This window comes from Pelophylax lessonae, assembly GCF_965119305.1.
Source record: "Pelophylax lessonae genome assembly, chromosome: 2".
Lineage (NCBI taxonomy): Eukaryota > Metazoa > Chordata > Amphibia > Anura > Ranidae > Pelophylax > Pelophylax lessonae.
Window position 1 is genome coordinate 611,888,171 of NC_138769.1, and position 26,072 is coordinate 611,914,242.

The window sequence follows — 26,072 nt, forward strand, 5'->3', positions numbered from 1 at the left end:
GAAAAAGCTTAAAAAAAAGAAAGAAAATTAATGCAGCCACCACATCTAATGATTGGCAAGTTGCAGTATATTACATTCTTGATTTTGCGCCTAAAGTGGTTTTAAAGCCTTAAGGGGTTTTTTTTTAAAGCTTAATGCATTCTATACCTTATACTTACCTGAGCCTGATCAAGTGATGAGCGACTGTAAGTCACATCCAGTGAGCCAATGAGGCGAGAGCTGGGCTGGGGCCAATGTGTGAATGGACACACAGAGCAGCCGTTCAGGAGCAAGCTGCTTGTTATAGGGGCACTCAGCAGGAGGGAGGAGCCAGGAGCGTCGTCAGGGGACCTGAGAAGAGGAGAATCGCTGCTGCTTTGTGCAAAACCATTACACAGATCAGGTAAGTATAACATGTTTGTTATTGAAAAAATGCCTTTAATATTAATTTAAAACAGTATTATAATACTTACAAATATTTGAAAAGTATATTTTTTCTTTTTATGTTCTTATTTATGATTTGTATCTTTTTCCTTAGGTACAAATGGCCGATGAGAAATTATTGTAGCCATTGGTAATCTCAGGGGTGTGGATCCTGCAGTCTGCCTCCAGATATCCCTTGTCACGGCACAATGAGTCTTGCTGTACATGAGCTGCTGCTCTGCTGCCGTCAATTGGAGACAGACAAGGCCACAGAAAGACGAGTATGTATTTATTAGACTCTCTATAAAAACATTGTCTTTTATTCCAGCCATTTGTGCTTTAAACATTTTCTCCTGTTGTTACCTGGTACCATCCCTCTAGCACAAACTTTTGAATGTGGAGCCTGATATATCAAGCTGTGATAGCACAAGGCATTTATTTTTTTTAGGTCTGTGGGCTCAATTCACAAAGAGTAAAATTCTGTATACCGTATATACTCGAGTATAAGCCGACCCGAGTATAAGCCGAGACCCCTACTTTTACCACAAAAAGATGGGAAAAATCATTGACACGAGTATAAGCCTAGGGTGAGAATGCAGGGCGGCGGGCATGGTGCAGGAGAATGCAGGGTGACTGGCATGGTGCAGGAGAATGCAGGGTACTGGCATGGTACAGGAGAATGCAGGGTACTGGCATGGTACAGGAGAATGCAGGGTACTGGCATGGTGCAGGAGAATGCAGGGTACTGGCATGGTGCAGGATAATGCAGGGTACTGGCATGGTGCAGGATAATGCAGGGTACTGGCATGGTGCAGGAGAATGCAGTGTACTGGCATGGTGCAGGAGATTGCAGGGTACTGGCATGGTGCAGGAGAATGCAGGGTACTGGCATGGTGCAGGAGAATGCAGGGTACTGGCATGGTGCAGGAGAATGCAGGGTACTGGCATGGTGCAGGAGAATGCAGGGTACTGGCATGGTGCAGGAGATTGCAGGGTACTGGCATGGTGCAGGAGAATGCAGGGTACTGGCATGGTGCAGGAGATTGCAGGGTACTGGCATGGTGCAGGAGAATGCAGGGTACTGGCATGGTGCAGGAGATTGCAGGGTACTGGCATGGTGCAGGAGATTGCAGGGTACTGGCATGGTGCAGGAGATTGCAGGGTACTGGCATGGTACTAGAGGATCCGGGGTTGTGGGCATACTACAGGAGATGCAGTGCTGTGGGCATGGTACATGTGGACCATGCCCGCAGCACTGCATCCCTCGTAGTGTGCCCGCAGCCCATGGCAGGTAGTGAAGCTGTTTCACTTACCTGTTCCAGAGGCGCCTTCATTTTAAAAATGGCGCCGCCCGGGGCCGACACGTCATTGCGCACGCGCCGCCGCCGCTCGTATACTTTCGGCTATTCCCGGCCTCTCCCGAGCGGCGCCGGGAATAGCCGAAATTACGCGAGCGGTGGCGGCGCGTGCGCGGTAACATGTATGCGACGGGCGGCGCCATTTTTAAACCTTAAACCCGTCGGAGAGGACATTTTTTTTCCTTGACTCGAGTATAAGCCGAGGGGGACGTTTTCAGCACAAAAAAATGTGCTGAAAAACTCGGCTTATACTCGAGTATATACGGTAAGTATGTTTGATATATTATTGAATTAACTTGTTGCCGAAGTACGGCTGCAGCGCGGACTCACATTTTCGGGAGGCCGTCTTTAAACGGCCTCCCAGAGACAGTCTCCCCGCGCGCTCCCGCGAGCGCGCATCGGGGAAATTTTGTGTCGGCCGTGTCCCTTGGACACAGCCAATCACAGATTGTGGTAAATGGCCAATCACAGCGGCCATTTACCACGTGATCGGCCCATGCAATGAGAGATGATCTCATAAGTAAACATATGAGATCATCTCTCATCGCCAGCGCTCCTTCCTCACACAGAGACTGCGTGTGAGGAAGGAGGAGAGCCGATCAGCCATCGGGGACACAGAAGAATGTAATCAGGGCACTGATCACCAGTGCCCTGATTACACAAGGTAAAAAAAAAAACACTAAGTGCCCACCATCAGTGCCCCCCATCAGTGCCTATAGTGCTGCCAGTCAGTGCCTGCTCATCTAGGCACTGATGAGCACTGACTGGCAGCACTGTGGGCACTGATGGTGCTGCCCATCAGTGCTCATCAGTGGCACCCGTCAGTGTCCATCAGTGGCACCCGTCAGTGTCCATCAGTGGCACCCGTCAGTGTCCATCAGTGCCACCCGCCAGTGCCCATCAGTGCCGCCCAGCAGTGCCGCCTCAGTGCCCAGCAGTGCCACCTCTGTGCCCAGCAGTGCCACCGATCAGTGCTGCCTATCAGTGCTCATCAGTGCGGCATATTAGTACCTCATCATCAGTGCCACCTCATCAGTGCCCATAAGTGCCACCTCAGTGCCCATAAGTGCCACCTCATCAGTGCAGCCTATCAGTGCCCATCAGTGCCGCCTCATCAGCGCACATCAGTGAAGGAGAAAAATTTATTTATTTTAAAAATTTACTTGCAGAAAATAAGAAATTTTTTTTTTTTTTGTAAAAAATAAAAAACCCAGAGATGATTAAATGCCACCAAAAGAAAGCTCTATTTGTGTGGAAAAAAATGATAAAAATTTCATATGGGTACAGTGTAGCATGACCGCGCAATTGTCATTCAAAGCGTGAGAGCACTGAAAGCTGAAAATTGGCCTGGATGGGAAGGGGGTGAAAGTGCCCTGTAGGCAAGTGGTTAAACCTCTTGCCACTGAGAAAGTGTCTGAATAAACAAATTGTATTTGAAGCTGCTACCCCAACTGTGTTGATGCACACTAGACAAAATAAGGCATAAGGTGAGGGGGCGCTATACTCAAGTATATGGTGCAATATAACCTGTAAATACAATAAATAATAAAACAAAACAGTATGCTCCTAATAAAAGTGCATTAAGTTCATAAAGTTCAAAAAGAGTTCATTAGTGCTTTTCTTAAACCATTAAGTGTCATTAAACCATCACCACCAATTTCATTTGCACCCAATGTGCTCTTCTTGAATATCACTTACCAGACTGCCATGACCTCTTTAACTAAAAAGAAGGTAAAAAATAGCTTGGATGTAGAGCTGTAGAATAAAATGAGAATCACAATTGTTTTTGCTTAGAATAAAGATCACGGTTCTCGGCGTAACATCATCTTTTACATTATACAAAAAAAATTGGGCTAACTTTACTGTTTCATTTTTTTGAAATTCAATAAAGTGTATTTTTTCCCAAAAAACTGTGTTTGAAAGACTTCTGCGCAAATACAGTGTGAAGTTTACAACGATCCCCACGAATATCTAGGGCCTCTGCTAAAAAAATAAATATATATATATATATTAGTTTGGAGGTTCTAAGTAATTTTCTAGCAAAAAATACTGATTTTAACTTGTAAGCAACAAGTGTCGGAAAATACCTCCTTTGATCTAAAACCGGGTCTCTCAACCAGGGTTCCTCCTGAGGTTGCTAGGGATTCCTTGAGCAATGGGAAATTTCTGCCTCTCCGATATGTTCCCAATGACACCATTGTTCCTTTTAGTTAATGGGGGTAATTCTTCCCAATGATGACAAGAGTAAGGAGCATTCTTTCCACTGACTGTCACACTAATGTATCATGAGTTGTAGATTTTTAATACTTAGCAGGGGTTCCCCCGAGACCAGAAATTTATTTCAAGGGTTCCTCTGTGTTGAAAAGGTTGAGAAATGCTGATCTTAAAGAACAAAATGATAAATTGTAAAACCTTGTGTTTATAGTTATCTAGCAGCCTTAACAATGTTAATAAACGGACGGACCTGTCATCTGCCTGTTCAGTGGGGATCGGTGAATCCATCCCCGCTGAGCAAAATGGAGTCTGCTGGATGGAAAGCCCATGTGAAAGGACCCTAAGAATTGAGGATATGCCATTTTAAGATCGTGAGGGGGGGTGAATTGAGATTGTGATTTTATTTTTACGATTAATTGTGCAGCTCTACTTGGATGCTGAGTTTCTTTATAGCTCTTCACATATAACCCACACCTGTCATGGATGAAATGTAGCACTCCTCTATTCTACCATGCCACCATAAATCAGAAATAGAACTAATTAGTGCATTACCGTTTATAAAAAAAATGTTAAAATTAAAAACATATACAAGGTGCTTACATACCATAATATAGTGCCCTTCCCAGGACTGGAATTGTCAGCCTGTTGTAATATTAGGATCGCTGCCGCTCTACCCAAGCCCTGTAGCCGACGTGCGTTCCACTTGCCGTTTGCTTAGAACCCGAAGATCGGGGGACCTGGAAGTGACATGACCAGAAATGATGCCTCGACGTACAGCTTCCTAATGACGTCATTTAATGGAATGTATGTCGAGGCGTAATATCTAGTCACATCACTTCCAGGGAGCACTGCACCTTGTTTGTTTGGGCCGGTGTTTTGTAGTTTTGGTATAACGGTCTTATAGTCAAAAGTCAGTATATGGTAATAAAAATAAAAATGTGGCCTTTCAAGCAATATTGTCCCATTATACTGCTTTTAAGGACCAGTTTAGCATACCGTAAGTGCTGTTGCAGCATGATGACTTTTAGATTGTAAGCTCTAACGAGCAGGGCCCTCTGATTCCTTTTGTTCCAAATTGTAGTGTAACTGTAATGTCTGCCCTCATTTTGTTAAGCGCTGCGCAAACTGTTGGCGCTATATAAATCCTGTATAATAATATAATAATAATGACTTGGGTTCATAAAAATGTATTTTTCTCAAAAACAGTATTGCATTTATTAGTAACGTAGTTCGGTCATTAACAGACTCTTAGCGAACTTGTATGATTCTTTAATACACATTTGTTTCTTGTGTTTTTTTTTTTTTTTTTTGCTTTTGTAATCCTAACTGGAAAGTTCTGTTTATTCATGTAAGACCTCTATTCTTCATTCCAGAAAGAAATTGATAAGTTCAGACGTTTACTCCGGGATAAGGAAACCATCCAGCAGTTAGATCGTAACTCTGATAATCGGCAGACCAGACAGCTTAATTGGGATACTGTATTCAGGTTAGTGGTCTTGTTTTTTTCATGTTGCCTATCGGCCAGTGGTGGCGAACCTTGGTACCCCAGTTTTGGAACTACATTTCACATGATATCCATGCACTCTGCAGTGTTGTTGAGCATCATGGGAAATGTAGTTCCAAAACATCTGGGGTGCCAAGGTACGCCATCACTGCTATAGGTGGACATAATGCCCTTGTATTACATCATCCTTCTTAAACAACTGCTGAGATAAAATCACAAATGGCAAGGGCTTTGCAGAGCACCATGGGTTATCTGGTAGCAGTAGCTGCCTGCTTTGTGTCTTACTGGAACCATCTAGTAAGAGATGAGAGATGAGCCATTCTACTAACCCATTAACATGTTAATATGTTAGCTTGAGCTGTGCAACTTTTTTTTTTGTTTTAACAAAAGAGAAAAACGTAAAAAATACAAAAGCCTAAGAGCCCATTCACATTAGCGCGACTTGTCAGGCGACTTGTCAGCCTGACAAGTCGCGGTCGGTCGCGGTCCATTGAGTAGTATAGGAGCGACACAAGTTGCTCTGACTTAGAAAAAGGGTCCTGTACTACTTTGGGGCGACCTCGGAGCGACTTGCATAGACTTCCATTATGTGAAGTCCCTGCAAGTCGCGCCGAAGTCGCGGTGCACGCGACTTCACGGGTCGCCCCCCGAAGTCGTGTCGCCTCAGTGTGAACCAGCTCTAAAGCTTCCCCTCATGGTTGGAAAAAAAGGTAAATTAAAGAGAAATTCCCCCTACCTTTTTTTTGTTTTTCATTCCCTGCATACTTGTTATCCAGGGTTGTCCTTAATTCACCTGCCTAGTGGGTCACCTGCTGCAATAAGCTGATCAGTTCCAGCTCTGCCATCTTGGTCCTCAAATCATTGGATGCAGGCTACCTCTTCTGAGTTATAGCAGCTGGCCTCTGAATATATGCCAGCTCTACCCATGGCCACTGTATGGCCATTCTGCTGCGGTCTCCTGGGATATGTAACATGTTATCAGAGGAGGCTCAAGGAGCAGCATACATCATTGTCACTTAGGCAAATTTAAAATATTTCTATCAGGCTTTCAAGCAAGTTACAACCAATGCGTGATGTATATCAAACCTATTTCTGTATGTTAAATATATATAATTTTGTTACTGTATAATTCGTATGCTTTTTATGTACCAACATTTTTCAACTTTCAATAAAAACTTTATTGTGAAAAAAATAAAAATAATAATAATGTGACAGTATATATTGCAGCTGGAGAAGGGAGTGCAGGGTGCTGGTGAAGGTCTGCTTTAAAGAGGACCTTTATTGTAGAAGCTGTAAACAACTTACCATGCCTTGTTCTATTTTCTGTGTGGATGCAGCCATCATGGTAGAGGCATCTTCTACATGTCATAGCTGCCCTAGTGACTGGGGACTTGATGTCTGGTGGGGAAATATTCAGGAAGCAGCAGGATTGGAGGAAGAAGCACAGAACCCCAAATTAATTCCGTTGAAGAAGGGTGATTCTTGCACTGAAGATCCCCTGGTAAAGTTTTCTCTTCAGCAAGGACTACAGTGAACAGCGCAATAGTGACATTGCCAAATCTTACTACAGTTCTTGTCAGACTGGCAGGCAGAGGCGGTGGGATGTGATTTCAATATCAATATTGTGACTGGTTTAGGGAGGAAATTCTTGCCCCTTCTCCGTTCCTGTGTTACAACATCCCCAGTGTGTCAGTAGTTAGAAACCACCATCGGCCATTAATACGACTAAGGATAAAGTGTGTTTAATTTGTGTTGGGTGTTTATGGATTTTTCAGTTCCTTTAAACACAGCCTTTGTTGTAACTGTGTGCAATGCTTGTGTCCTCCAGGTTCCTACAAAAGTACATCTACAAAGAGATTGAAAGCCTTAAGTCGGCTAAAGCAAATGTCACCCAATCAACACATGCCGCTCGACAGAAGAAAATGCAGGATATTAGCAGCCTTGTTAAATATTTCATCCGCTGCGCAAATAAAAGTGAGTGCAAACGGTGAAATTGTTGGGTATGTTGGTATTGATGACTTGGTTCCTTTGGTGCTTACAGAGATATTAAAGTGACGTAAAGTTAACCAAAAAGCTATAGCACAGCGACATCAAGTTATACAGAAATTATAGTGTAGTAATAACTTGAAGTTAAATATACCATTGAAAGTATTTTGTTATATCTGTTTGATAAGTGCAAAAAATACCTGTTGTTCCTGCCAGAAATCTTGTCTGCTGGTAACTTCTTATGCACTTTGCATCTGCTGCACTCATATCAGTTACATTGTTTTCAGCTAACTCTGTGGAATGCAAAACCTTCTCCTGGATTATGGGGGGGTTTCTTTTGTTCTGTCTTAGAGTGACAACAATGTACCATTGTAACCCCAGAATGGAAAATGTGTAACTGGCAGATTAAGAAACTAAAGGGAAAAAAAAAGCCTGAAATAATAATACAAATAAAAAGTATAATAATGCATCTAGCACATATAAGGACTGGAAAGCAAAAAGATTGTTTTCCCTAATCGTCTTTCAGGACAGGCACCTTGAGAGAACCTGGCTCCTCTCTTCTGAGGAAACACCGCCCCAATTCTTTGGATTTAAGCCCCCTGCCAGCATGCTGCCTCAGTTCTGGTGTTTCCTCCGGAGGGGAGACACCATCCAGGAACCAAGCTGAGCAGCCAGGGAACATGAGGAAGAAAGGAATATGGATCTTGCTACTTCAATCAAAGAGCTCTCTAGCACCGTTCACTCATTTAAAGATTTGTTTTCTAAAATTCAAATACCTCAGAGTTCCCCCCGGCTGGCTCAACAGGAACCTACCCCACCCCCACCAGTGGTACCCTCAACTAGCAGGGAGGCACTGGGGGGTTTAGAAACACAGGAAGAATGTGATAGTACCCCCCCCCCCCCCCGGCTTCACAGGGGGAGTCAGAAACGGAAGGGTTGGATGGGGAATCCACAAAACCTTCCAGATACAAACTAACTCTTGAAGAGGTAGAAAAGCTATTGGGGGCTATCCATACCACCTTAGGTATTCAGGAGGAGAAGAAGACTTTGTCTCTTCATGACCAAATGTATCTTGGTTTAAGCGAACAAAAGAAAAAGGCCTTCCCGGTACATGAGGTACTAATTGACGCGGTCAAGAAAGAATGGCAGGACCCAGAGAGAAAGCCCTTCTTCTCCAGAGCCCTAAAAAGGAGATATCCTTTTGACGAAGGTGAAGCATCAGTTTGGAATAAATTGCCAAAACTAGATGCAGCCTTTTCGCGGGTATCTAGGAACACAGATCTGGCCTTTGAGGACATGGGTTCCCTTCCTGACCCCATAGACAAGAGAATGGATTCCCTACTTAGAAAGACATGGGATTCCAACCTGGGTAATTTAAAACCTGCTATGGCCATCACAGTTGTCGCCCGCAACCTTGAGTACTGGCTAACACAGATTAAAGCACACATCGAGGTGGACACTCCTAAAGAGACAATTCTGTCTTCCTTCCCCGTACTACTCCAGAGCGTAGCTTATATTGCGGACGCCTCAGCAGAATCAGTGCGTATGTTGGCAAGATCCTCAGCCTTAGCCAATTCGGCAAGAATGGCTCTCTGGCTAAAAACGTGGCAGGGAGACGTTGAATCTAAAGCAAAACTCTGTGGAATTCCTTTCACAGGGGATCTTTTGTTTGCCCCCGAGTTGGAAAAATGTTTAAACCGAACAGCGGACCGTAAGAAGTCCTTTCCGGTTAAGCAGGGACGTAAAGAATTTTCTAAGAAAAAAATCTTACCCACAAAATAATTTTTCTGTCCCCCAAAAAATTTGAGGGACAAAGGAAGCCATGGGTCCAAAGGGGTAGGGGTCGAGGAGGGGCTATTTTTCGCCCTCCTGAACCCCCCAAAAAATCACAGTGACACACTCACCGCAGTGGGAGGAAAATTGGGGACCTTCCTCACGCAGTGGGAGAAGATCACCTCCAGTCAGTATATTCTAGGGATTATAAGGAGAGGATATCGGCTGGAGTTTTCAACAACCCCACCTTACAGGATGTTTGTCACCAATCTGCCAAATTCCGAAAGGAAGGCCTCGGCCTTACTATCCTCCTTAGAGGAACTGGAGAAACAGAGGGTCATATGCAGGGTACCACCAGAACAGTTGGAAAGGGGGTTCTACTCCCACAACTTTGTGGTACCAAAACCCTCAGGAAAGTACAGACTTATCCTAAATTTAAAACCACTGAATCTCTCGATCGTGTACAAGAGTCAATTTTTTCAGTGAAAACTATCCTTCCCCCAGACTGCTTCATGGCTTCAATAGACCTAATGGGATGCCACATTCCTATCTCAGAGGGGACCCAGAAGTTCCACAGGTTGGCCATAAGAACGGAGAAGGGCGTAAGGCACTTTCAGTTTCAGGCCCTTCCTTTAGGACTATCCTCTTCCCCCCGCATATTTACCAAGGTCCTAGCAGAAGCCTTGGCATCAATGCGGCTCAGAGGTATATCGATCATTGCGTACCTGGACGACCTGCTCCTGTTTGCACCCTCACGGGAACAATTGTCCAGAGACTTATTGGAGACAAGGCAATTCCTGGAAAGCCTAGGGTGGCTATTAAACCTGCAAAAGGCCAGCCTTATTCCATCTCAGAAAATTACATTCCTGGGATACAAAATTGGATTCCACGCTACAAAGGGTTTTTCTGCCCCTAGTAAAGAGTCAGAAGATAGACGCGGCAGTCAGCCTTTTACAGAACAATCAAAGGATATCAATAAGGCAGGCCATGTCGATTCTGGGCTTACTTACAGCCACACTCCCAGCAGTTCCTTGGGCGGGACTTCACTTCCGCCCCTTACAACTATTTATTCTAGAGATCTGGGATCACACGCAACACTCTCTGGATACAGTAGTGCAAATCCCAACGCAGGTAAAAATATCCCTGTGGTGGTGGAGAAGGATTGCAAATCTGTCTCAGGGCCTCTCATGGACTCAGACAGCGTCAAAAGTTCTCACCACAGATGCAAGCAGCACAGGTTGGGGGCGCATCTCGGCTCCATTCCAGTACAGGGGCACTGGGAAAGCAAGGAATTAGAGCAGTCCTCTAATTGGAAGGAACTAAGAGCGGTGGAACTAGCCCTAAAGGCCTTTCAGACAGAACTACAGGGACACAGAGTACAGGTCCGATCGGACAATGCCACAGTGGTGGCTTATATCAACCGACAGGGGGGAACAAGGAACAGACCCCTATGGGCTGTAACAGAGAGAATACTTCAGTGGGCCTAAGCCCATGTTCCCTCTCTCTCAGCAGTTCACTTGAAAGGAGAACTGAACCAAATGGCCGACTTCCTGAGCAGGAAGACTCTGAGAGGGCGACTGGACACTCAATCAAGAGGTGTTCAGTTGCATCACCCAGAGATGGGGGATGCCGGAGATAGATCTGTTTGCCTCTCGGCAGAATACGAAGGCAGGACTCTTCTTTTCCCTGAGCAGATGGGACGGAGCACTTGCACAAGCTTGGAAATTCCCCAGATGTTATGCCTTTCCCCCGCCAGTATTAATACCTGCAATCTTGAAGAAATTTCGGGAGGAGGATACCATCCTAATCCTCATAGCACCACACTAGCCCAAAAAACCATGGTTCTCGGTTCTGAAAGAACTAGCAGTAGAACCCCTCTGGATTCTACCAACAAGGACCTTCTTTATCAGGGCCCAGTATTCTGTCCACAGGTGGAACGCTGGAATCTAGCAGCTTGGTTTCTGAGAAAGAGCTATTGAAAAGCAAGGGGCTCTCAGAGCAGCTGGTGGCAATGCTGCTTAAAAGCAGAAAGAAAGAAACACAGGCCATTTATCTCAAAACATGGAAATGTTTCAATCTCTGGTGCAAGAAGAACTCCTTGAATGTAAGTAGTCCAATTACCGTAATGGAATTTCTTCAGGCGGGTGCGGACAAGGGCCTAGCCATCAGCACCCTAAAGAGCCAGGTTTCCGCAATAAGTGTATTCCTAGAAACGTCCTTGGCCGGTAATTCCTTGGTTAATTTTTTTCTTTAAGGCTTTAAGTAGACAGAGACCGATAACCAATCTCCCGTTCCCTATGTGGGACTTATCGGTGGTCCTACAAGCTCTCCTAGAAGAGCCTTTTGAACCTGTTACGTCTTGTGAGGTAAAATTTTTAACTCTCAAGACTGTTCTTTTGGTAGCAATCACTACCGCAAGAAGAGTCAGTGAGCTCGAAGCACTCTCTATTAGAACTCCCTTTTTGCAAATCTTTTCGGATCGTATTATTTTCAAAACTGATCCGGCTTTCTTACCTAAAGTGGTCTCAAAATTTCATAGAGATCAAGAAATAGTATTCCCAACTTTCTGTTCAAATCCTGTGAAGGAACAGGAGATTAAATTCCATAAGTTAGACGTTAAAAGATGTGTTCTTCAGTACATAGCTTGTACAAAAGAATTTAGGAAGTCAGATTCCCTTTTTGTTTTATTTTCTGGCACTAACAAGGGTACTAGGGCATCTAGACGCTCATTAGCAAGATGGCTTAGGTTAGCTATTAGCCAGGCCTACATTTCCTGTGGGAGGGAGACCAATATAGGTATTAGGGCACATTCCACTAGAGCTATGGCGACTTCTCAAGCGGAAAGAACTGGTGCTACCCCAGAACAGATCTGTCGGGCTGCAACTTGGTCCAGTTATGGAACATTTACCAAACACTACAGACTGGACCTACTCTCTGCTAAGGATCAGGCTTTTGGTCGAAAGTCCTTCGGGCGGTAGTCCCACCCTAAGAGTGAGTACTCGCTGATCTCTCAAGGTGCCTGTCCTGAAAGACGATTTGGGAAAAATAGAGTTACTTACTGGTAACCTCTTTTCCAGTAGTCTTTCAGGACAGCACTGCTACCCACCCGAAAAAGTCTGAACATAAGACAGTCAGAGGTTGGAGGTTAGTATAATTAACTTTTGTGTCTCCCCAGTGGCCGGAGGTGCTCTCGAAGAACTGAGGCAGCATGCTGGCGGGGGGCTTAAATCCAAAGAATTGGGGCGGTGTTTCCTGAGAAGGGAGGAGCCAGGTTCTCTCAAGGTGCCTGTCCTGAAAGACTACTGGAAAAGACGTTACCAGTAAGTAACTATTTCTTCTTAGAGTTGAAAAATGCTTTGAAGCCTGACACTGAGCAAACACAGCTCCCAGCCCTCTCATTAACAAAATGGATCAAAATGGTTTGCAAAAAACAGCATCTTAAAAAGGCAAGCTGCAATTGTTTAATATATTTTTTTTTAAGTTCTTCTATGAGAATAAGGGAACATATTTTAGGTAGGCGTTTTCCCAATTCAACTGCAAAAGTTGAATTACATTTTAAACTGTCTGCTGAATATAACAGTCATTTTAGAAGATGCCCTCTGCTATTGATCCCTCCTTGTGTTTTGGTTTCTGCAGGAGCCCCACGGTTAAAATGTACAGAACTTCTACTCCATGTGACTGACACAATAAAAGACCCCACAACATGTGCTGCTTATGGTTCTGACTACAGCAGTATCCTCTTAAAAGATATCCTAACTGTGCGCAAGTACTGGTGTGAGATTACTGCGAAACAATGGGAAGGTAAGTGAGTGGTGGTCATATTGTTTACTGAAAAGTGCATCTGCCTGTAAAAAGCTCAGAAGTCTACTGTTCACAGCTATAGCCCTGCTATATATATGTTACATGTTTTATTTGTTACAATGTCACAGAATTCACTTTACATGATGTCCATTACAGTAGGTACTAAATAAGAAATCGAATTTCTAGAGTTAAAGTAGAATTCCAGGTTTACTTTGACTTTGTCCGCCATTCAGAAGAAGCCTTTTTTTATGAAGGAATACAAGGCTTCACCTGATTGAGATGGAACTTGTGTCCCTCCCCACCTCGATCAATCAAAGGAAACCTTGTATTTATTGATAAAAATACAAGGCTTTTCTTGAATCGCGGAAGAGATTTCAGGCTGACTCTAGCTCTGGCAGCAGATGAGAAGTTTTTCGTGGTACACAGCTCTGCATTATGCAAATAATTGCTGCTACAGTGTCACCAGTGGCCGCAGCAGTCAATAATGGAACTAGTTTGGTCCAGCTTCACCCAAATGAACTATTTAAAGTCTACGTAACCTGAAATTTTACTTTATTTTCTGTGCAACTTCTCTGATGCATTCTCATTAGACGTTATGCTAATTTTTTACACTTATTTGATCTCAAATCCTTTTTTTCAGAGTTATTAAACATTTATTGCAACCTGTACTTGAAACCAAACAGTGCGATAAACAGATTGCTGGTGGCTCGCATTATTCACACCCTCACCAGGGGATGCTCTCTGCAGGTTGAGGGTCTCCATTCCAAGTTCTTCGGTTTCTTTTCCATGGTGATGGCCAGGGCCAGGTAACTATCATATTCTGTTTAACGCAGGCCAAAAACATTGAACAAAAAGATGAACATTTAACAGCCAATTAGATTGACTTATGACCAAGCCTACTGTTGTCCATGTGGGAATTCTTTAAAGATCTGGCATGAACGCTTTCTGTAACAAATGCTCAGGTGACTTAAGCATTCTTTTTTATACCTGGCTATCATCTTTGGATGGTACATTCATACGTGCACATCTGACCAACATCTGAGGTATATAGCCAGTTTAAGGTCAGCGATAATTGTGTTCATGTTTGTGTGGGAGTACTAAACAGCTACTACTAAACAACACTGAAGTTAATTTTTGATATTCCTCATAAAGTTAAAGGTTAATTACACCTTTTACAAAACAATAATAAATGCATTCATGTTGTAAAAGCAAAAATGTGCTTTTACTATTTTTTACATTGAAGCCTGGAAAGCATTGCAACTGTGATCAGGGGTAAATTCTCCTGCAGATTTGACCTTCAGGTATCAGACAGACCATCAGTAATGATAAACTTTATATTTGTTGTAGCGTCTGGTTTTCGATTCTTAATCAGTGTGTGTGTGTGTGTGTGTGTGTGTGTGTATATATATGTATATACACTGCTCAAAACAATGAAAGGAACACTTAAAAAAAAAAAAAACATCAGATCTCAAAAGGGAAAAATTTCATGCTGGACCTCTATACTGATATGGACTGGATAATGTGTTGGGAATAAAAAGATGCCACATCGTTTGAAGGAAAGGGCTCAATTCAAAGACACCCCGAAAATAAAAGTGAAAAAATGATGCAGCAGGCTAGTTCATTTTGCTGAAATTTCATTGCAGCAACTCAAAATGGTACTCTGTAGTTTATATGGCCCCCCCCCCCCCCACGTGCTTGTATGCATGCCTGACCATGTCGGGACATGCTCCTAATGAGACAACTGATGGTGTCTTGGGGTATTTCCTTCTAGATCTGGACCAGGGCATCACTGAGCTCCTGAACAGACTGAGGTGCAACCTGGTGGCGTTGGAGGGACCAAAACATAATGTCCCAGACGTGTTCTATTGGATATAGGTCAGGCAAGTGTGGGAGTCATTCAATGGTATAAATTCCTTCATCCTCCAAGATCTGGCTGCATACTCTGGCCTCATGTGGCCGGGCATTGTCGTGCACCAGGAGACACCCAGGACCCACTGCACCAGAGTAGGGTCTGACAATGGTTCCAAGGATTTCATCCCGATATCTAATGGCAGTCAGGGTGCCATTGTCTAGCCTGTAGAGGTCTTTGTCCCTCCATTAATATGCCTCCCCAGACCATCACTGACCCACCACCAAACTGGTCATGCTGAACGATGAAACAGGCAGCATAATGTTTTCAACGGCTTCTACGGACTCTTTCACTTCTGTCACATGTGCTCAGGGTGAACCTGCTCTCATCTGTGAAAAGCACAGGGCACCAGTGTTGGACCTGCCAATTCTGGTGTTCAATGGCAAATGCCAATCGAGCTCCACGGTCACGGCCAGTGAGCACAAGGCCCACTAGAGGACGTCGGGCCCACTAGAGGAGGTCGGGCCCTCAGGCCACCCTCCATGAAGTCTGTTTCTGATTGTTTGGTCAGAGACATTTACACCAGTGGCCTGCTGGATGTCATTTTGTTGGGCTCTGGCAGTGCTCATCTTGTTCCTCCTTGCACAAAGGAGCAGATACTGGTCCTGCTGATGGGTTAAGGACCTTCTACGGCCCTGTCCAGCTCTGTCCAGCACTTCTAGAGTAACTGCCGGTCTCCTGGAATTTCCTTCATGCTCTTGAGACTGTGCTGGGAGACACAGCAAACCACTTGGCAATGGCACGTATTGATGTGCTATCCTGGAGGAGTTGGACTACCTGTGCAACCTCTATAGGGGTCCAGGTATCGCCTCATGTTACCAGTAGTGACGCTGACCCTAGCCAAATGCAAAACTAGTGAAAAACAGTCAGAAAAGATGAGGAGGAAAAAATGTTAGCGGTCTCCACCTGTAAAACCATTTCTGTTTTGGAGGTCATCTCATTGTTGCCCATCTAGTGCACCTGCTAAGTTCATTAACACCAAAGCATCTGAAACTGATTAATAACCCCCTCAGCTACTTAACTGACCAGATCAATATCCCAAGAGTTTAACTGACTTAATGCTATGCTCTGCTTAAAAAGCGTTCCTTTAATTTTTTTTTAACAGTGTGTATATATATATATATATATATATATATATATATATATGTGTGTATGTGTATGTATGTGCGTATATATATATATATATATATATATATATATATATATATATATATATATATATACAGTGGGTACGGAAAGTATTCAGACCCCCTTAAATTTTTCACTCTTTGTTATATTGCAGCCATTTGCTAAAATCATTTAAGTTCATTCTTCTTCCTCATGAATGTACACATAGCACCCCATACTGACAGAAAAACACAGAATTGTTGACATTGTTGCAGATTTATTAAAAAAGAAAAACTGAAATATCACATGGTCCTAAGTATTCAGACCCTTTGCTCAGTAATTAAGTAGAAGCCCCCTTTTGATCTAATACAGCCAGGAGTCTTTTTGGGAAAGATGCAACAAGTCTTTCACACCTGGATTTGGGGATCCTCTGCCATTCCTCCTTGCAGATCCTCTCCAGTTCTGTCAGGTTGGATGGTAAACGTTGGTGGACAGCCATTTTTAGGTCTCTCCAGAGATGCTCAATTGGGTTTAAGTCAGGGCTCTGGCTGGGCAATTCAAGAACAGTCACGGAGTTGTTGTGAAGCCACTCCTTCGTTATTTTAGCTGTGTGCTTAGGGTCATTGTCTTGTTGGAAGGTAAACCTTCGGCCCAGTCTGAGGTCCAGAGCACTCTGGAGAAGGTTTTTGTCCAGGATATCCCTATACTTGGCCACATTCATCTTTCCCTCGATTGCAACCAGTCGTCCTGTCCCTGCAGCTGAAAAACACCCCCACAGCATGATGCTGCCACCACCATGCTTCACTGTTGGGACTGTATTGGACAGGTGATGAGCAGTGCCTGGTTTTCTCCACACATACCGCTTAGAATTAAGGCCAAAAAGTTCTATTTTGGTCTCATCAGACCAGAGAATCTTATTTCTCACCATCTTGGAGTCCTTCAGGTGTTTTTTTTAGCAAACTCCATGCGGCTTTCATGTGTCTTACACTGAGGAGAGGCTTCTGTCGGGCCACTCTGCCATAAAGCCCTGACTGGTGGAGGGCTGCAGTGATGGTTGACTTTCTACAACTTTCTCCCATCTCCTGACTGCATCTCTGGAGCTCAGCCACAGTGATCTATCTTTGGGTTCTTCTTTACCTCTCTCACCAAGGCTCTTCTCCCCCGATAGCTCAGTTTGGCCGGACAGCCAGCTCTAGGAAGGGTTCTGGTCGTCCCAAACGTCTTCCATTTGAGGATTATGGAGGCCACTGTGCTCTTAGGAACCTTAAGTGCAGCAGAAATCTTTTTTTAACCTTGGTCAGATCTGTGCCTTGCCACAATTCTGTCTCTGAGCTCTTCAGGCAGTTCCTTTGACCTCATGATTCTCATTTGCTCTGACATGCATTGTGATCTGGAAGGTCTTATATAGACAGGTGTGTGGCTTTCCTAATCAAGTCCAATCAGTATAATCAAACACAGCTGGACTCAAATGAAGGTGTAGAACCATCTCAAGGATGATCAGAAGAAATGGAAAGCACCTGAGTTAAATATATGAGTGTCACAGCAAAGGGTCTGAATACTTAGGACCATGTGATATTTCAGTTTTTCTTTTTTAATAAATCTGCAACAATGTCAACAATTCTGTGTTTTTCTGTCAGTATGGGGTGCTATGCGTACATTCATGAGGAAGAAGAATGAACCTAAATGATTTTAGCAAATGGCTGCAATATAACAAAGAGTGAAAAATTTAAGGGGGTCTGAATACTTTCCGTACCCACTGTATATATATATATATATATATATATATATATATATATATATATATATAATTATACACAATATCTCGCAAAAGTGAGTACACCCCTCACATTTGTGTAACTATTTTATATCTTTTCATGTGACAACACTGAAGAAATAACCCTTTGCTACAATGTATAGTAGTGAGTACAGCTTGTATAACAGTGTAACCTTGCTGTCCCCTCAAAGTAACTCAACACACAGCAATTAATGTCTAAACTGCTGGCAACAAAAGTGAGTACACCCCTAAGTGAAAATGTCAGAATTGGGCCCAATTAGCAATTTTTCCCACCCTGGTGTCATGTGACTCGTTAGTGTTACAAGGTCCCAGGTGTGAATGGGGTGCAGGTGTGTTGAAGAAAGGGGGGAGGGGAAGCCGCTCAGGTGCAAGCCCAACCTGGTGCTGGCTAGATCCGCCATCCGGAAGCATGCATAGTAGGTTTTGAAGCCGCACACAGGTAGATGAAATAAAAGGTGTCTTTATTCTTCAAAAATCATCAAGGACAAACAGACAGTGCGGGAACAGATGAGTCCAAGGTAGACGCGTTTCACAGCACAAACGGCCGCTTACTCATTACCACGGTCTTACTCATAACCGTGGTAATGAGTAAGCGGCCGTTTGTGCTGTGAAACGCATCTACCTTGGACTCATCTGTTCCCGCACTGTCTGTTTGTCCTTGATGATTTTTGAAGAATAAAGACACCTTTTATTTCATCTACCTGTGTGCGGCTTCAAAACCTACTATGCGTGCAGGTGTGTTACATTTGGTGTTATGCTCTCATTCTCTGGTCACTGGAAGTTCAACATGGCACAGAACTCTCTTGAGGATTTGAAAAAAAGAATTGTTGTTCTACATAAAGATGGCTGAGGCTATAAGAAGATTGCCAAGACCCTGAAACTGAGCTGCAGCACAGTGGCCAAGACCATTCAGCGGTTTAACAGGACAGGATCCACTCAGAACAGGCCTCGCCATGGTCAACCAAAGAAGTTGAGTGCATGTGCTCAGCGTCCTATCCAGAGGTTGTCTTTGGGAAATAGACGTATGAGTGCTGCCAGCATTGCTGCAGAGGTTGAAGGGGTGGGGGGTCAGCCTGTTAGTGCTCAGACCATACTCCGCACACTGCATCAAATTGTTCTGCATGGCTGTCATCCCAGAAGGAAGCCTCTTCTAAAGATGATGCACAGGATAGCCCGCAAACAGTTTGCTGAAGACAAGCAGACTGAGGACAGTGATTACTGGAACCATGTCCTGTGGTCTGATGAGACCAAGATAAATGTATATGATTCAGATGGTGTCAAGCGAGTGTGGCGGCAACCAGGTGAGGAGTACAAAGACAAGTGTGTCTTGCCTACAGCCAAGCATGGTGGTGGGAGTGTCATGGTCTGGGGCTGCATGAGTGCTGCTGGCACTGGGGAGCTAAAGTTCATTGAGTATTCCAACTTAAAGACCCCAAACACACCTCCAAGACGACCACTGCCTTGCTAAAGAAGCTTGCCAAGCATGTCTCCAGACCTAAACCCTATTGAGCATCTGTGGGGCATCCTCAAACGGAAGGTGGAGGAGCGCAAGGTCTCTAACATCCACCAGCTTTGCGATGTCATCATGGAGGAGTGGAAGAGGACTGCAGTGAGGACCTGTGAGGCTCTGGTGAACTCCATGCCCAAGAGGGTTAAGGCAGTGCTGGAAAATACTGGTGGCCACACAAATTTTGACACTTTGAGCCCAATTTGGACATTTTCACCTAGGGGTGGACTCACCTTTGTAGCCAGCGGTTTAGACATTAATGGCTGTATGTTGCGTTATTTTGAGGGGACAGCAAATTTACGCTGTTATACAAGCTATACACTTACTACTTTACATTGTAGCAAAGTGTCATTTCTTCAGTGTTGTCACATGAAAAGATATAATAAAATATTTCTGTGTGTGTGTGTGTGTGTGTGTGTGTGTGTGATAAACTGTGTATATGTATGTATATGTGTGTGTGTATATATAATATATCAGCGTTGATTAGTCCCAGTATGAATGGAGTCATCAATTCTGTCAGAAAGGTACAGAAATTGTAGACGATTTACTTTATTTGTACTCTGTAAAGGTCTAGTAACTGATAAGGAAAATGTGCTATTTTTATTTCAGAGAGGAGAGGAACCTTCCAGGGCTGGATCAGATTTTTGCTGCTCTTAACATCTTCCTTTCCACCACATGTGTAAACTTCCGCATGCGGGTGTGTAAGTTAGGAGAAGAGATCTTCCCTACGGTACTGAAGTTGTGGATCCAGCACAGACCTAAAGATACTCTGAAAGATGAGATTGTGGAGTTTTTCCGACTAATGCTTCACATTCATCATCCAAAAGGAGCGAAGACTACAGAAGAAGGTGCTAAAATAACTTCTGTACAAAATACTTCCCTCTATATACACATATTGCACATTACATTTATAAAGCTGGTAAAAGTAAATCAAAAGTTGGCTTTTATGAAGGACCTTGTAATAATATTCATTTAAAGAAGTTTTAGGGTTAACAAACATCTACACACCTCCATGCTGTAGCATCCTTCTGATTCTGCAGCTGTCTCCCACCAGCTCTAAGCCCAAGAACTGAGTGATCACATGACTGCTCAGTTCTCAGTCATTCACCGCTCTCCGCTCTTCCCCCTCCAGCTCTCACTAAAAGGCATGGCCAGAGAGGGGGTGGAAGCAATTGGCATCATGGTTGGGATCCTTCCAGAGTCTGGATCGGCTCTGTGACGTCAGCTTGACAGCAGTCTTTAGCTCGCTATCTGCTGGTTCAGGGGCACTGGAGAGCAAAAGTGCACTCCTGTGATCCAGAAGAGAAGTAATGCCAAAAAAAGCTTAAGCCAAACTTTCTAAGCTGATATTCTGTATGACATCTTGTCATTTTGTAAATTTTCTTTAGCCTATAATAAAAGTGGTTTACAATGCGCAATGATAGGCCACACAGCACTACTAATCATATCCAATTTCTATATTTTTGCATGGTTTCGGCAGAACAGATGCAAAGATTGCTGACTGCGCCCCTTCGCAGTTTGACCTCCGTTAGAGATAGAGGATTATTGTTTGTCTAAAAGGAAAAAAATTGATTTTCATGCAGATATACATTTGAACCTCTGTGTAAAAAAATATAGAATATCAATGTATTTATTTATTGATTTACCTTCAGTACAAATATTTTGTCTGAAATCTGATCTGTATGCAAATTGTTTTATTTGTACAGTGATTTTATATTGGTATTTAACATACAGTATATTCGTCTTCATATTTTGGTTTTGGCTTTTAGTCTGGTAAATAGGGAAATCTAATATTTCTTTCTCGTACATTAAGGGACATAGGAAGTTTTATCCTGGTGCATATAAAAAACTTTAGGCCAGCCTTAGATTACCACTCCAGCCACCAGTCTTCAGTTATTTGCTGGTGGATGGGCATCTGTTCTTCAGCTCTTCTGTGTTAAACAACTAACCTATTTTTTGCTAGCACTTTTTTATGTATTTTTTTTCCATCAATCAAAGCTCTTCTCTTGTTGCCACAGCTTATCTGCTTGCCTGCTGGAAGCCCTAATTTTTTGTAGACTCTTGGACAACTTGCTTCTCTAAAGTTTGTGTGCAGGAGATGGTATCCTATGGCTATCAACTGAAGTTTTGCTACCTGTCCCCTCGGGGACAGTTTGTATGGCTGAATTCGCCCGCAATTTACCTCAAATAAACGGGTCACAGTTTTTTCCATCTCTCTCCGGCTTCAGTTCACCCCAAAGAGAAAATGTTCCTCATTGCCATGGGGTTCAGGCTGTGAGAGTATCTCCCAGCTTATGCGTCTTTCAGAAAGACCGATTCCCTTTTTATCATCCCGAATACACCTTGGAAGGGTGTTCCAGTTTTAACTGTTTCTAGGTGGCTGAAGCAGACAATCATCCAATTTCTTAATTCCTGGGTTTAGGTTCTACCCATTCTTGGCATACTATTATTAGATCTGTGAGTGCTTTTTGGTCTTTTCACAGTCAAGCAACCACTTCCCAGCTTTGTAATGCTTCCAACTGGTTTTCTGATCACATGTTCTCTTAAATTCTACCAGGTAGATGTTTTGGCCTCTTCTAATGCCAGCTTTAGTGTAATGTCATTTTGGGCTGCTTTTTTAGCTACAGGCAGTCGCCATTCTTTGTTGTGTTTATTGGTCTTTTGGCTTTTGTTTGCTGTGTTGCTCACTGCTTAGTTGGATGTCTTTGGGACTTCCTGAAGGTAAAAGATTTCCCGAGTTCCTCAATGGACAAGAAAGAAAACACTGTAAATTATTTTTCTTGAACAGTAGGTCTCGCCTCTATTTGTTTATGATCATGTTCCCTGCACTGCTTTGCTACAAAGCGGAAGTGTTTTGGTAGTAAGAGGTAATTCTGGGCTGCCCAAATATTTTTGATTGTTCACCAGTGTCCTATCCTCCTCGTGTAGGTAGCAGTATAACCCAAATGTTAATGACTTCCTATATCCCTCAATGGACTCTAAGAAAATGATTTTTGAGTGCATAAATTCAAATTTTTTTGGAGTCATCTGGCGGGTGAACCTTTTTTAGCCTTCTTTTCATATGTTTTTCAGCCCGTGTTTATCCTGTATTTGATTTGAGACTTCAAAAGCTCATGCAGTGACAGTGACATCTCTCTCACACGGTCTCAGTGTGTGCAAGTCTGAGGTTTTAATTAGACAGATTAGACAGGGAGCCTAGGGACAGTCAACATCTGCTGTGCTCTTTGGATAACCCATATGGTACTCTGGGAGTTCTATGTAATTGTATTAAATATTTATTTATAAAACCTTAAATTGGAATGTATACAAAGTGTATATGTGTGTGTGTGTATATGTATGTATGTATGTATATATATATATATATATATATATAATATATATATATATATATATATATATACACACACACACAGTATCTCACAAAAGTGAGTACACCCCTTGTAAATATTTTATTATATCTTTTCATGTGAAAACACTGAAGAAATGACACTTTGCTACAATGTAAAGAAGTTAGTGTACAGCTTGTATAACAGTGTAAATTTTCTGTCCCCTCAAAATAACTCAACACACAGCCATTAATGTCTAAACAGCTAGCAACAAAAGCGAGTACACCCCTAAGTGATAATGTCCAAATTGGGCCCAAAGTGTCAATATTTTGTGTGGCCACCATTATTTTCCAGCACTGCCTTAACCCTCTTGGGCATGGAGTTCACCAGAGCTTCACAGGTTACCACTGGAGTCCTCTTCCACTCCTCCATGACAATATCACGAAGCTAGTGGATGTTAGAGACCTTGCGCTCCTACACCTTCCGTTTGAGGATGCCCCACAGATGTTCAATAGGGTTTAGGTCTGGAGAAATGCTTGGCCAGTCCATCACCTTTACCCTTAGCTTCTTTAGCAAGGCAGTGGTCATCGTGGAGGTGTGTTTGGGGTTTTTATCATGTTGGAATACTGCCCTGCGGCCCAGACTCCGAAGGGAGGGGATCATGCTCTGCTTCAGTATGTCACAGTACATGTTGGCATTCATGGTTCCCTCAATGAACTGTAGCTCCCAAGTTCCGGCAGCTCTCATGAAGCCCCAGACCATGACACTCCCATCACCATGCTTGACTGTAGGTAAGACACACTTGTCTTTGTACTCCTCACCTGGTTGCTGCCACACATGCTTGACACCATCTGAACCAAATACGTTTATCTTGGTCTCATCAGACCACAGGACATGGCTCCAGTAATCCATATCCTTAGTCTGCTTGTCTTCAGCAAACTGTTTGCGGGCTTTCTTGTGCATCATCTTTAAAAGAAGCTTCCTTCTGGGATGACAGCCATACAGACCAATTTGATGCAGTGTGCAGAGTTTGGTCTGAGCACTGACAGGCTGACCCCCCACCCTTTCAACCTCGGCAGCAATGCTGGCAGCACTCATACGTCTATTTCCCAAAGACAACCTCTGGATATGACGCTGAGCACGTGCACTCAACTGCTTTGGTTGACCATGGCGAGGCCTGTTCTGAGTGGAACCTGTCCTGTTAAACGGCTGTATGGTCTTGGCCGCTGTGCTGCAGCTCAGTTTCAGGGTCTTGCCAATCTTCTTATAGCATGGCCAGTGATGGAGAACCTTGGCACCCCAGATGTTTTGGAACTATATTTCCCATGATGCTCAACTACACTGCAGAGTGCATAAGCATCATGGGAAACATAGTTCCAAAACATCTGGGGTGCCAAGGTTCGCCATCTTTATGTTGAGCAACAATTACTTTTTTCAGATCCTCAGAGAGTTCTTGGCCACGAGGTGCCATATTGAACTTCCAGTGACCAGTATGAGAGAGTGAGAGTGATAACACCAAATTTAACACACCTGCTCCCCATTCAGATCGGAGACCTTGTAACACTAACAAGTCACATGACACCAGGGTGGGAAAAATGGCTTATTTAGCCCAATTTGGATACTGTCACTTAGGGGGTGTACTCACTTTTGTTGCCAGCGGTTTGGACATTAAGCGAAGGTTCACATTAGTGTGATGACAGAGATCGCATGTAATTCGGAGCGCACTGCTCCTAAATTACATGCGATCTCTGTGCGGTGCAAATTTCAGCCATACCGTTTGTATGGCTGAATTCGCACCGCAATCGCACTAAACACGCATCCGATTCTGTGCGAACTTGCAGATCGCACTGCAACTTTTAATTGACACCCCCTGCGTATAGCATATGGCAGTGTGAACTGCCAGGGGCGCGGATGCGATGCGGGAACACGCTGTATTTTCGCAGCGTTCCCGCATGGCACAAATGTGAACTGTGAACTGGGACTAATGTGTGTATGTATGTATGTATGTATGTGTGTATATATATATATATATATATATATATACAGTGCCTTGCGAAAGTATTCGGCCCCCTTGAACTTTTTGACCTTTTGCCACATTTCAGGCTTCAAACATAAAGATATGAATCTGTAATTTTTTGTGAAGAATCAACAAGTGGGACACAATCATGAAGTGGAACGAAATTTATTGGATATTTCAAACTTTGTTAACAAATAAAAAACTGAAAAATTGGGCGTGCAAAATTATTCAGCCCCTTTACTTTCAGTGCAGCAAACTCTCTCCAGAAGTTCAGTGAGGATCTCTGAATGATCCAATGTTGACCTAAATGACTAATGATGATAAATAGAATCCACCTGTGTGTAATTAAGTCTCCGTATAAATGCACCTGCACTCTGATAGTCTCAGAGGTCCGTTTAAAGCGCAGAGAGCATCATGAAGAACAAGGAACACACCAGGCAGGTCTGAGATACTGTTGTGGAGAAGTGTAAAGCTGGATTGGGATACAAAAAGATTTCCCAAGCTTTAAACATCCCAAGGAGCACTGTGCAAGCGATAATATTGAAATGGAAGGAGTATCAGACCACTGCAAATCTACGAAGACCTGGCCGTCCCTCTAAACTTTCAGCTCATACAAAGAGAAGACTGATCAGAGATGCAGCCAAGAGGCCCATGATCACTCTGGATGAACTGCAGAGATCTACAGCTGAGGTGGGAGACTCTGTCCATAGGACAACAATCAGTCATATACTGCACAAATCTGGCCTTTATGGAAGAGTGGCAAGAAGAAAGCCATTTCTTAAAGATATCCATAAAAAGTATCTTTTAAAGTTTGCCACAAGCCACCTGGGAGACACACCAAACATGTGGAAGAAGGTGCTCTGGTCAGATGAAACCAAAATTTAACTTTTTGGCAACAATGCAAAACGTTATGTTTGGGGTAAAAGCAACACAGCTCATCACCATGAACACACCATCCCCACTGTCAAACATGGTGGTGGCAGCATCATGGTTTGGGCCTGCTTTTCTTCAGCAGGGACAGGGAAGATGGTTAAAATTGATGGGAAGATGGATGGAGCCAAATACAGGACCATTCTGGAAGAAAACCTGATGGAGTCTGCAAAAGACCTGAGACTGGGACGGAGATTTGTCTTCCAACAAGACAATGATCCAAAACATAAAGCAAAATCTACAATGGAATGGTTCACAAATAAACATATCCAGGTGTTCGAATGGCCAAGTCAAAGTCCAGACCTGAATCCAATCGAGAATCTGTGGAAAGAACTGAAAACTGCTGTTCACAAACGCTCTCCATCCAAACTCACTGAGCTCGAGCTGTTTTGCAAGGAGGAATGGGCAATAATTTCAGTCTCTCGATGTGCAAAACTGATAGA

At 43.4% G+C, this 26,072-nt stretch overlaps 1 protein-coding gene across 2 annotated transcripts in view; it reads left to right on the forward strand.

The window, feature by feature from the left end:
• The first annotated feature begins 521 nt into the window (after positions 1-521).
• The window catches only part of ATM (ATM serine/threonine kinase), a 276,722-nt gene continuing 251,171 nt past the window's right edge, over positions 522-26,072 (forward strand). For both annotated transcript variants that reach the window (XM_082248434.1, XM_082248435.1), the window contains exons 1-6: positions 522-683; positions 5,348-5,460; positions 7,307-7,452; positions 12,874-13,038; positions 13,679-13,844; positions 19,966-20,204. In XM_082248434.1, coding sequence (XP_082104560.1) covers positions 612-683; positions 5,348-5,460; positions 7,307-7,452; positions 12,874-13,038; positions 13,679-13,844; positions 19,966-20,204 — 901 coding nt within the window. In that variant the 5' untranslated portion in view covers positions 522-611. The remainder of the gene's footprint in view (positions 684-5,347; positions 5,461-7,306; positions 7,453-12,873; positions 13,039-13,678; positions 13,845-19,965; positions 20,205-26,072) is intronic.